This window comes from Apis laboriosa, unplaced genomic scaffold (assembly GCF_014066325.1).
Source record: "Apis laboriosa isolate Shangri-la unplaced genomic scaffold, ASM1406632v1 scaffold35_cov144, whole genome shotgun sequence".
NCBI lineage: Eukaryota > Metazoa > Arthropoda > Insecta > Hymenoptera > Apidae > Apis > Apis laboriosa.
The window spans coordinates 1,496,904-1,507,898 of record NW_025222966.1 but is presented as its reverse complement, the minus strand read 5'-3'; the positions used below and the strand labels follow the sequence as shown (position 1 = coordinate 1,507,898).

At 29.1% G+C, this 10,995-nt stretch overlaps 2 protein-coding genes across 3 annotated transcripts; both read right to left on the bottom strand.

Moving 5' to 3' along the window:
• Positions 1-2,885: 2,885 nt before the first annotated feature.
• Positions 2,886-4,492, bottom strand: LOC122715409 (tropomyosin-2-like). The gene is made up of 6 exons (XM_043937577.1): positions 4,253-4,492; positions 3,708-3,841; positions 3,438-3,626; positions 3,274-3,349; positions 3,079-3,211; positions 2,886-2,995 (listed from the first exon to the last, which is right to left on the bottom strand). The coding sequence occupies exons 1-6, from the start codon at positions 4,490-4,492 to the stop codon at positions 2,913-2,915; spliced, it is 855 nt and encodes a 284-aa protein (XP_043793512.1). The 3' UTR covers positions 2,886-2,912.
• Positions 4,493-5,895: 1,403 nt separating this feature from the next.
• On the bottom strand, positions 5,896-8,517 carry LOC122715431 (tropomyosin-2-like). 2 transcript variants are annotated; one of them, XM_043937620.1, is made up of 7 exons: positions 8,379-8,517; positions 7,615-7,912; positions 7,409-7,542; positions 6,995-7,183; positions 6,838-6,913; positions 6,575-6,707; positions 5,896-6,482 (listed from the first exon to the last, which is right to left on the bottom strand). In XM_043937620.1, the coding sequence occupies exons 2-7, from the start codon at positions 7,852-7,854 to the stop codon at positions 6,400-6,402; spliced, it is 855 nt and encodes a 284-aa protein (XP_043793555.1). In that variant the 5' UTR covers positions 7,855-7,912; positions 8,379-8,517; the 3' UTR covers positions 5,896-6,399. The 2 variants fall into 2 exon arrangements, with proteins under 2 accessions (XP_043793555.1, XP_043793556.1); XM_043937621.1 differs by having other exon boundaries at positions 8,306-8,387.
• Between the last annotated feature and the right edge of the window lie 2,478 nt (positions 8,518-10,995).

Here is a 10,995-nt window from a genome sequence, read left to right as displayed (position 1 = left end):
AAAAAAATCTACGTGGAAAACGTGTTCGTGGAAGGTTTTTAAAAAAAGACGACAATGAGACGTGCTCGTCCGTTTCTCCAAGCACGGGCGGCACGTCCAAGGTTGGGCTCTGTTGCATTGTAAAGTTTATACGTACGTCTAAACACCGTTGATTACTTTAAGTCCGTTATATAAATCCTAAGACTTCTAAGTAAGGCATTATTTCCGCGTGCGGGCAACTCAAGCACGCCTCTCTCCTGCTCTGTACATTTTTCGCCGTGCCGACGAACTCTAGTCTAGAACGTCGATGGCGTCCGTTTCGATGCCATACCGTTCGGTCAGATTACACCAAAAAAAAAAAAAAAAAAAAAAAAACATCCCTCTTCGAATGTCGCGCACTCGAGAGACCGCGAGACTCGCGAATCGTAATTCAAAATGTCCGGGCGGTCGTTGTTTTCTCCAATCGAACGCTTGATTCGCGTGAAACGCGAATAGGCAGATACGTTTTTAAACGAGACTTAATCCAACGAATCTGTTCTCGCACGATTCCAGACTGAACTTTTATCATCATTGTATGAGGTAATTCTTCGTTTTTATTCTTCGAATAAAAAAAAAAGAAAAAATGAAAAAAAGAAGAAAGCATATCGATCTGGTCAAAGGTCAAAGATAAGGAAATTGTTGCACACGTAAGTTGCGACGAATTTGTAGTTAGTTACGTTTCCTTAGACTGATTTGAAAGTAAAAATAACGGTTATCGTGTTCAAGCGTGTTTTCACGCTTATCCTATCTTTGACGAATTTTAATACATACACACACACGAACACATACACATATACACGTACATTACCACTGCCATTCTAACTCCAAAACTGCCAAAATCGAAATTTCTAATTCCAGAAACGATAATTTTAATCATTCATCAAAATGACGAGTTTTCGAGGTTTTTAAGGTTTTAGAAAACATTTTTTCAACGAATTTTATGATAAAGTTAAATAATCGATGATTTTATTCATTGATTAAGTTCCGTGCGCGACACTGCGAAGACAAGGGCATAGGTATACGTATATATAAATTTATATAAATATATATATGTACTTAAAGCGCGTGTAAGCGCATGCATTACGGTTAACATACATGAATGTATATATTGAGAAGCACGTCAATCAAACTCGTAGAGTTCGATTAATTTGTTAGATCCTTATCGGGAAGCGGGTATCGTTCATCGTTGCGATAATAAAGTTTTTGTACATGTTTTCTTATGTCACCGACCGACTGACGTCCGCTCAACGAGGACTCTGTACATTTTTCCATTTTTCTTTTGATATTCGATTTTTTCTTCTAGGAATTTCTGGCTCCAATCAAAAAAAAAAAAAAAAATTCTTAACAGTTACACATGTACATTTCGAAATTATTAATCTTGAAGAAATGGATTTTTATTTTCATTTTTTTGTCAGTCAATAAATATTGTACATTGTAAGTAATTTAAATTATGTCATAATTATAGATCCATAGAGGAGTATAAAAAACTGGCCTAGTTTTGAAATAACTACGTTTAGATGAAAAATGCAATAAATATTTAATAAATATTTATTAATCTCGGAAAAGGAGGTTTATACATGATGTTAAACAAGAAAAGCGCCGGAAATTCCATAGAAACACGCCCTATACTGCGAATTATTTTTACCGCGTTAATCGTTGGGATACAAACGACCCTCACGATGCTGTATGTTTTAGTTTTAATAACGGTGATGTTACTTAGAACGTCTCGAGATATTAAATGAATCGATGTTCTTACGACTTATTATCGAACATAATACAAGAAATTTCAACAAACAAAAGCGATAAAAGTTCATCGAATCGATCGCTAACAGATGTAAGATTTTACGTCCTTCTGAAAAATCCAAACTAGTCGTATACAATTATAAGTACTAAAAAAAAAAAAAAAAATAAGATATAAAGATAAAATATAGAAAAGGGATTTTTAGATAAGCATAAGTTGTACAACGTTATTAAATAATATAAAAATTTCATCGATGATGGACTTTCTATCGCTAATTATTCTCATTTTTCTCGTGTATTGATTTATCTTATCATATGAATTAATCAAACTTCCCACGATCGAAAATTCTTCGTACGAAAGCAATTGCGTATCTTTATTTCGATTATCGATTTAATATTTGAAGATTACGTCACCGATTTGATGAATCGCGTTTTGCGAATGAACAAAAGCGTGAGAAGTGAGCAAATCAAACGAACAATTATTACTGTAACTATTATTAGCATCGTTGTAAAAAAAAAAAAAAAAGTAATAATAATAATAAAGAACTGAAGAAAGAAAAAGGTAAAAAAAGAGGAAAAATGACGCGAATGTGAAGAGTGTGTCTGCGTATCGAGATTCTATTCTTGAGTGGCATAGCCACGTGCGGAAGGAAAAACGTGATTGAGAAAATCGCGATTGTTTCCTCTATGTTTTAAACGATCGCTATGAAACGATGTGTGGCTATTATGCCATTGGTTGAAATTGTATTCAAGTCGGTGGTGTGGCGTTTCGAAGCATTGTGTCGATCGTAGTATCGATAAAATAAATTGATATCCTGTAAAGTACCGTACGAAAATTATTCTTGTCGTTTCTTTGCTACCCTTTGATAATTAACAATTCTAAAAATAAGTTACTTTTTAAATAAATATATATTATTATATCTATTTTTATAGATAAATAGATATATTTTTATAGATATATAGATAAATAGATATATTATTCGTTACAAGTAAATAGATGTTATATATTTAAATATATTAAATTAGTAATTAGATAATTATTTTATCTATAATTGAATTTAAATATTATGTGGAAAAAAAAGTGAAATATTTGGGTATAATTTTTAATAGAAACATACTGACGTAGAAAATAGCAGAGTTTGATATTACAAAAGTTAATATCCGGTGAGTTCGGCGAACGTGGAGTCCATGTCGTCGCAGATATATTTGTACTTTTCTTTCTCTCTAAATAGAAAGTCTGAAAGAACGAAAAGCACGATTGTAAATGCAGAAAAAGTTTTATCGGGAAATATAAAAAAAAAATCATGAAACGAAACATACCTTCTCTCGCATCCAATTCTTTCGAGAACATTTTTACCATCTTTTCCGCAATGATGGCTCTCTTTTCAGCAGTTTTCAGTTTCACTTTCAAGTCCTTCAACTGTGTTTTAAATTCCTCTACCCTTTGATTAGCCTATGAAATGTCAAAAATATTGTTAACAAAATATCAATGAACAATAAATAAAATTTTATTACCTTTTCTTCGGATACTTCTAAAGATTTCAATATATTACCAACAATGAATAATTCGTCCTCTCGTTCCATTATTTTTCTGTGAATCGTTATAGACGAAATTAATAAGATACAAGACTAAAATTTATTCAAAATTAATTAAAAATTTACGATTTCATTCTACATACGCCTCGCTCGATTTTACTCTCTCTTCAGCCGCTTCCAATTCATCCTCCACAAAAGCCAATTTCCTCGAGATCTCGTCCGATTTTGTATCAGCATCTTCAGCAATTAGCCTCGCCTCTTTTAGCTGAGTCATCAGTTGATCCATTCTTTCTTCATCCTGTTTGCTTCTATTCTCCAAAACTTTGCAGATACTAAAAGTAATAATTTACCACGAGGAAAATCTCAAACGTATATCATACTCTTCCTTTTTTTTTCTTTCACATAGAACAAACCGTTTCGCATCCTCCGCGGTTTCCATCGCTTGTGCCAGTTTAGCTTGTGCCGTTAAACGACGTTCTTCCGATTTCTCCAAATTCTGCAAGCATTGCTGCATCTTTCTGTTCAAAACTGCCAACTCGGATTGCGTCTATCCTCATTCAATAGGACAAGAATCGTTAAAATTATGTTTTTAATAATCAAAATCAGTTATTCTCAACCTTATATGATCCCCTTATGAGTTATAAACATATCTTTATTGTCATTGATTATCTAATGATTTTTAGATCATATTTTAATATAATTAATTATATATTGCAATCAGATAATATTTTGTTAGTTAACTTAAAGCAATGTTGCTAGTCATTCAACAGCATTATATTTATTGATTTTTTTAATTATCCTTATATAGAATCCTTATATAGAAAAAAAGATTACAAAAGAGTTATTTAAATATTTAAAAAAAGGAGATTACAATTGAAGAAAGGTTGGAAAACTGTTCAAAATTCATTATAAAAATGTTACGAATATGTTGAATTATATATTTATACAAATCACCAACCACAATATAAACTCTTTCTTTCTGCTCGAGGTCTCTATTCGACTTTTCCAATTGGGCTTTGCTCAATTCCAAGTCGCGTTCCATCTGCACCAATTTCTTTGCAAGTTCCCGAACCTCATCCCTCAACTTTTCTTCTCGTCGATTCGCCTCCTTTGCTTGCTGATCGCATAGATCAGCCTTGTCCATCGCCAGATCCTTCTCGATCTTCAGCATTTGCAAGCGTTTCTTTATCGCGTTCATGACTTTGATAATCAATTTTTCGACGCGAAACTACGTAAAAAATTCGTACAAAATTTAAGTTAATGAAAATGAAACATTGTCAATATGATATAATGAACTTTTTTAATTAAATATTCAATCGATATTTAATAAAAAATATTCAATTGATATTGTGTAATGAATTGTTATAATTAATAAGTGAATTTTTTATAAAACATGTAAAATATATGTTTAATAGTTTTGAAAAAATTGCAAAAATGTAGATCTTGGGAAGATATTTCGCGAATCTTGTTTTTTAAAAATAAATATTTCAAAAAGAGAAGAATCGAAATGTACGTGATCATTTATCAAATGACGTTAGAATAATATTTAATATAAATGGAAATATTCGATACGTATGAATCAATATTTTATAAAAAGAAAATTGAATATTGAACGTTAACGATTTTTATTGCAAATTCAAAAACTTAAATATCAGAAACACTTTTTTGTTTTTTAGCCCAATATTACACCAATTCATTATCATTAATATAATTATTCGTTTCATAGCACTTTCACACTTTAAAGCAGAACAAAGTCGAACAAAAACATTTTATTTTATAAATATATTTTATTTTATTGCATATTCGTGAAAAAACTGTGATCTTACGTATTAATTATTTTAAAACAAACAAAATTGGTAAAGATAAAATAATTCTTAGGTTTTTCAAAGCAAAGCTCGCGGGTTACTGCACTCCGTGACCGACGAGAACAATGCTTTATAGACTCAAAGAAATGCAAAAGAACCTAATAGGCCATTTCTTTAGTTAGACGCAAACGAATTCCTCGACTTCTCTAGACGTTTATGTTCTTTCGATAGTTCGATTGACATAAAGTTATAGATTCGGGTATTAAGAGGAATAAAGACAAATAACAACGATATTAAAAAAAATTATTTCTTATAATATATATATATCTCATATGATTAAATCATATGATTAAAAATCAAGCTTGCTCATAAAATAATAATAATAATAATAATAATAATAATAATAATAATAATAATGAAACTGATAAAATTAGTTTCTATGAATTCATTTAAACTAAACTAAAAAATAAAAATAATTTTTAAATAATATAAATATATAATATACATATAATATACATGTATATATAATATACAAATAATATACATATAGTAATATAGATAGATTCAATTATTTTTATCATATATATTATATTTGCTTATATATTATATTTTTTGTTATATATATATTATATGAAAATTAAATATTATATATAAAGTTAATTAATATAATTTAAAAAATGACTAATGTAATTATTACAAGAATAAAAATTTTTTTTAAATCTTTATTATTTATTTTTTCTTTTTACATTATTTTCAATACGATAGGATTTATTTTAATTAATCACGCTGTAAACAATTTTTTTTTTAAATACCGTTTATTGAAAATACAGATTTGGCATACAATGATAAAAAGGGGATACGGTATTGCACTTGTTTTCATGTACAGCAATTCCTCTTCAATGTCTCTGAAAGAAAAATAGGTGATGCCGTTAATTCTATCGAAAAGAGACTATTTGTTTCTGAAGCAACTAAGCTCAATTATCTCTGGCTCTGAAGCTTTAGCAGAGTGTTAAGCTTGAAGCAAAGCGATTAACAAAAACTATCTGTCTAATCACTTTCTAATCATATTAATTGCCATATTAATTGCATAATTTCTCATAATCGAATTAATTATATTATAATTATTTGAAGCCCCATTCAAACGTTTTCTTTTTCGCAGTACACATATACGACGAATACTTCAACGAATTAAATCAGCGTAGCTGAACACAGCCGACTGATGTCCATTATTAAATGTAGCGAATAAGCGGAAGAAGCTTAGAATAGCAAAATAAAAGAAACTCCATTCGTTTCTGTAATTTTAATATCCTGTCATTTCTGCGAATGTGGCATCCATGTCGTCACAGACCGCTTTGTATTTTTCTTTTTCTTCTCTGAGTTCATCTAAAACACAATTCAATTGTCATTGAAAAAATCTTATTAAAAAAAAAAAAAACCAGAATTGAATTCTTATTTCAATATACTATATATCATACCTTCCTTCATGTCGACTTCCTTCAACAATTTTTTCACCGTTCTTTCAGCATGAATGGCACGTTTCTCAGCCTCCCTCAATTTTTTTTTTAACTGTTTTAATTGTATTTTGAAGTCTTCCACTCGTGCATTAGCCTAAATAAATAAATTTAAAGAATAAAAATTGAATAAAAGAATAAAAATTGATATAGGATTAATTTGGAGAATTTTATTATACTTTAAAATTTTTATTTATCACTTTATGAATGATAATTATAATAATTACCTTTTCCTCGGATACTTCTAAAGATTTTACGATGTTTTGCACGATAAAAAGCTCATCTTCCCGTTCTATGATTTTTCTGTAAATACATGTTAAAAATGTAAAAGAAAAATTTATAGAAATTCTATAAGTTGAAAATATGTTATATAATTATACAAACGCCTCGCTGGTTTTCACTCTCTCCTCAGCTCCTTCCAATTCCTCTTCAACGAGCGCCAATTTCTTCGATATTTCTTCAGATTTGGCGTCTGCATCTTCAGCAATTAATCTTGCATCTTTCAATTCTTGCATCAATTTTTCCATACGTTCTTCGTCCAGCCGACTTCTGTCTTCTAATACTTTGCACATTCTAAGAAAAAAAAACATATCGATAAACTGAAACATATATGCTAATTATCCAATCCAATATTATCTATCATCCAATATTATATCTACAATCTTTACGAATAAAATTTAAAATTTTATTCGTATTTTAAAACATATTAAAATATATTTTGATCTGCGAATTTAAAAATGACGAAGAAAAAGGAAGATTCCAATATTTTATCTATCATATGAAATTCTTAATAAAAACCTTCGCGCATCATCCGCAAGTTCTGATGCACGTCCAAGTTTCGTTTGAGCAGTAAGACGTAATTCCTCCTTCTTCGTTAACGTTGCCTCAATTTCTTGCACCCTCTTGGTCAACGTGGTTCGATCTTGCTCTGCCTGTTAACGTCATTCATCGAATATAAACACTATCAACTTTCGTAAATCTGTTTAAAACACGTGTTTACGCACCTTAGACCAAGATTTTTCGCATTGTTCCAAATCAGCGGTGGATTGCTCTAAATTCGCTTTGGCCACTTCGTAATCTCGTTCGAGCTGAGTGAGCTTTTTAGCCAGATCCCTTACATCGTCGTTCAGCTTGTCCGCACGAAAGTTCTCTGATCTCGCTTTCGCTTCATTTGCCTCTACTTTTTCATTAGCGGCATCCATCTCTTGCTTCAACGCCGCAATCTTCTTTTTAATCGCCTCCATGATGACGATTTATGCTTTTCTACCCTTTTATCGTTTATCCTTCGTCGATAATTTGAACCTAATCAATTCATTAAACTTATTAACAACGATTTAATAATTATTAGATCTAATTTGATTAACTATATAACAAATTTAATATATCTTATTTTTTGATTCATAATATATAAATTAAAAGTGATGTTATTTCTATGTTGGTCTGATTATAATCGCGCCATATCTACTACAATTGAATCAATACACAAAATATACATCTGAAATAATGATTAATGAAAATAAATCTTCAATTCTTTTGAATAAAAAACAATGAAGGAACAAACTCTGAATTTATTTTAATTTAATGTAATATCAAACAAACTTTTTACTTTCATTATCATTATTGTTCGTATACAGTATACAATATTAAAAATGAGGGACCTAATATTCGTTCAACTTGTAAATCATTGCTACTTACCGATAAGTTACATTTAATAACAAACAACGTGGAAGAAAAGACAAGTTAGAGTTAAAAGGGGGACAACACTCACTGTTGTAATCGTGGCGATGATCCGCGATGAGAATGTACAACCGGATGCCTTCGAAAGCTAAGCTAAAATAAAACGAAACCGGCGTTGCAGGCCTCCTCGAACTTCTCGATCCAATCCAATTCTATAATTGCTTGTTGCCTTGTTGGCTATCGTCCCGATTTTATCCCGGCTCTTCACTGGCTGATTGCTACTCGCTGCAGTGGCTACCAACGAAACGCGATCTCCACCTCTCTTATGCTATTCTCGGCTCGAAAGAATTCCGTTCCTATTTCCTATCGACTACGTAACCTAGTCTACATAAATACCATAGTAAGATAAACATTCTCCGATTTTCCGATATTTTGGAAAATTTCTAATTTCGCGCCGCGTTCTCCACTTTACCTTTCTAGTATTTAAATTTTCCCGCTTCTACCAGCACTCGATCTATTCGAATCGATATCGTGCACAATGAGTACCAATGTACATTAGAAACGCGGGAATTCTATCTCGATAATTAAAAATGGTATGACAATAATTATTTCATGATAAAGATTATGAAGCAACATGATTTTATTGACATTTTTTTCCGGTATAAAAGGAATAATTACACATATCGTTCAGCTAATGTATTTCTCATTCTTTGACGTTACAAACAAATGCGCAGCATATAAGTTTTTCTAAGAATTCATATTCGCTTCTACTCTTGGCTGAATTTTTTTTTTTTTTACAAAAGTATGGATAATAAATATAAATACATCCTACTAAGTGAATATACGATAAATAAAATTTAACGCAACTTTTCGACACTTTGCAATAATTAAATAATTTTTCTTTGAATTTAATCCACAATGTAGAAATTTATTGAACTATTCTATATTACATTTTTTTTTTTTTTTTTTTACTATTTTAAAAGTTTAAGAATTTTTTAAAACACTAATATATTACTTCATCATCAATTTTGATTATAATTTGAAGGATATAATTTCCTAATGATATATTTTATCAAGTTATTATTTTTTATAATCTATGTAATATATTTTAGCAAATTTTAAGCAAATTTACAGATCAAGTTAAAAAAGAGAAATTTTGTGTAACATCGAAGTTAGTATAAAAGCTAGAAAAATTTAAATACTATTAATCACAACAAAATCATACAATATCATATTTCTATTTTTACAAAATATAAATAATAATAACTTATTGATATTATATTTACCATATTTTTCAATTTTCTATTCTGCAAAATGTCCTTGTTGCGCATAATGTCATATTGTTATATTTAATCTTAAATGTAATTATTTAATGGTTTCTATGTTGTACCAAGCAAAAGCTATAAAACACAAACACTATTAGATGAATTGAATATGTTTTTACATTTACTCTGTAACAGTAAAATTGTTTTTTCTTAAATAAATATACATATATGTTGTATAATTAACAATACTGAGCAATAACAGATTTTTTAAAAGCAAATGTTTGTTCATAATTCAGCGTACATAATAAGAAAATAATTCCTTACAATTCTTTATATTAAAAATATTAAAAAGTTTCATATTTCAAACTTGTAAATATAAAATGAACACAGTGCATAAAAATGTAAACCTGAGAACATGAATTTCAAAAAATAATTCAATACCAAAAAATTCGATGATTCGAGAATATATAATTGTACAACATTATATTAAATTTTCATCATATAATAAATGCATAAAAATAGAACACGGAGATAACCAAAATATCTTAGATACAATTTACAAATGAGAACTAATTTTTAAGATATGAATTAGAGATATTACTTTTGTGATATTTTTACATTTTACATGTGTCATATTCAATTATTTCCATACATTTAAGATTTGTATCAAACATTATTTATGTAAGATAAGAATACAAATCATCTTCTACTTAACAGACTATACATAAGCAGTGACCACTGGATAAAGTTAATACATAATAGATATGTTCAAAGAATTGTTTTCTATGAACAACAAATTTGACTTATTTTTAATAATATTTTTAATAATATACATTCATGCGCGTTGTACATGAATAGTATATCTTGTGAAATATTATTGTGCCTATAAAATACAAATAATCTTATTCAATTATTATCATTATTCAAAATTCATTGTCACTATTTGAGATTGTTTTGAACAGTGATCCTTCATATTTTAAATATCGTTACGAAAAAATTATTTTCACACGCAGCGAAAGAAGGATCAATTTTTAAAGAAACATTTTCACCTTTTGATAAGTATAGATGAGCAAGTTTTATTTATGGCACATAATAAATATTTTAGGAATGTTGATTTAGTAAAAAATGTCGATATAAGAATGGAACTTTCGTAAATATACCAAAAGCAAAGAATTGTGCGAAGTGTTTCACTCCTTTTTTCGCATAAATAGTTCCTAAATATCATAGAAAGCAGCGTATATTAACACTGAGTTTTGGCAAGATATAATATATATGCATATCAAGAAAAGCTTTCAAAACAATATTAGTATCAAATACGATAATATTGTATTATAGTGTGTAAACGTGTTTTATGATTTACGCGTGCATACACATTATTTAGAATTATTTTGTCTAATACATATAAATTTACTTAAGAAACTTGATTAAAAATGTAGTTAATCA

What these genes read in the sequence shown, in the direction of transcription:
- LOC122715409 (XM_043937577.1), bottom strand. Translation starts at nt 4,492, where the DNA reads ATGAACGCGATAAAGAAACGCTTGCAAATGCTGAAGATCGAGAAGGAT. An exon ending in ACCGCGGAGGATGCGAAACG is followed by an intron (nt 3,627 to 3,707) that starts GTTTGTTCTATG and finishes TATTACTTTTAG; the next exon opens with TATCTGCAAAGTTTTGGAGA. An exon ending in AGAGTAAAATCGAGCGAGGC is followed by an intron (nt 3,350 to 3,437) that starts GTATGTAGAATG and finishes AACGATTCACAG; the next exon opens with AAAAATAATGGAACGAGAGG.
- LOC122715431 (XM_043937620.1), bottom strand. Translation starts at nt 7,854, where the DNA reads ATGGAGGCGATTAAAAAGAAGATTGCGGCGTTGAAGCAAGAGATGGAT. An exon ending in GCGAAAAATCTTGGTCTAAG is followed by an intron (nt 7,543 to 7,614) that starts GTGCGTAAACAC and finishes TGACGTTAACAG; the next exon opens with GCAGAGCAAGATCGAACCAC. An exon ending in AGAGTGAAAACCAGCGAGGC is followed by an intron (nt 6,914 to 6,994) that starts GTTTGTATAATT and finishes ATGTATTTACAG; the next exon opens with AAAAATCATAGAACGGGAAG.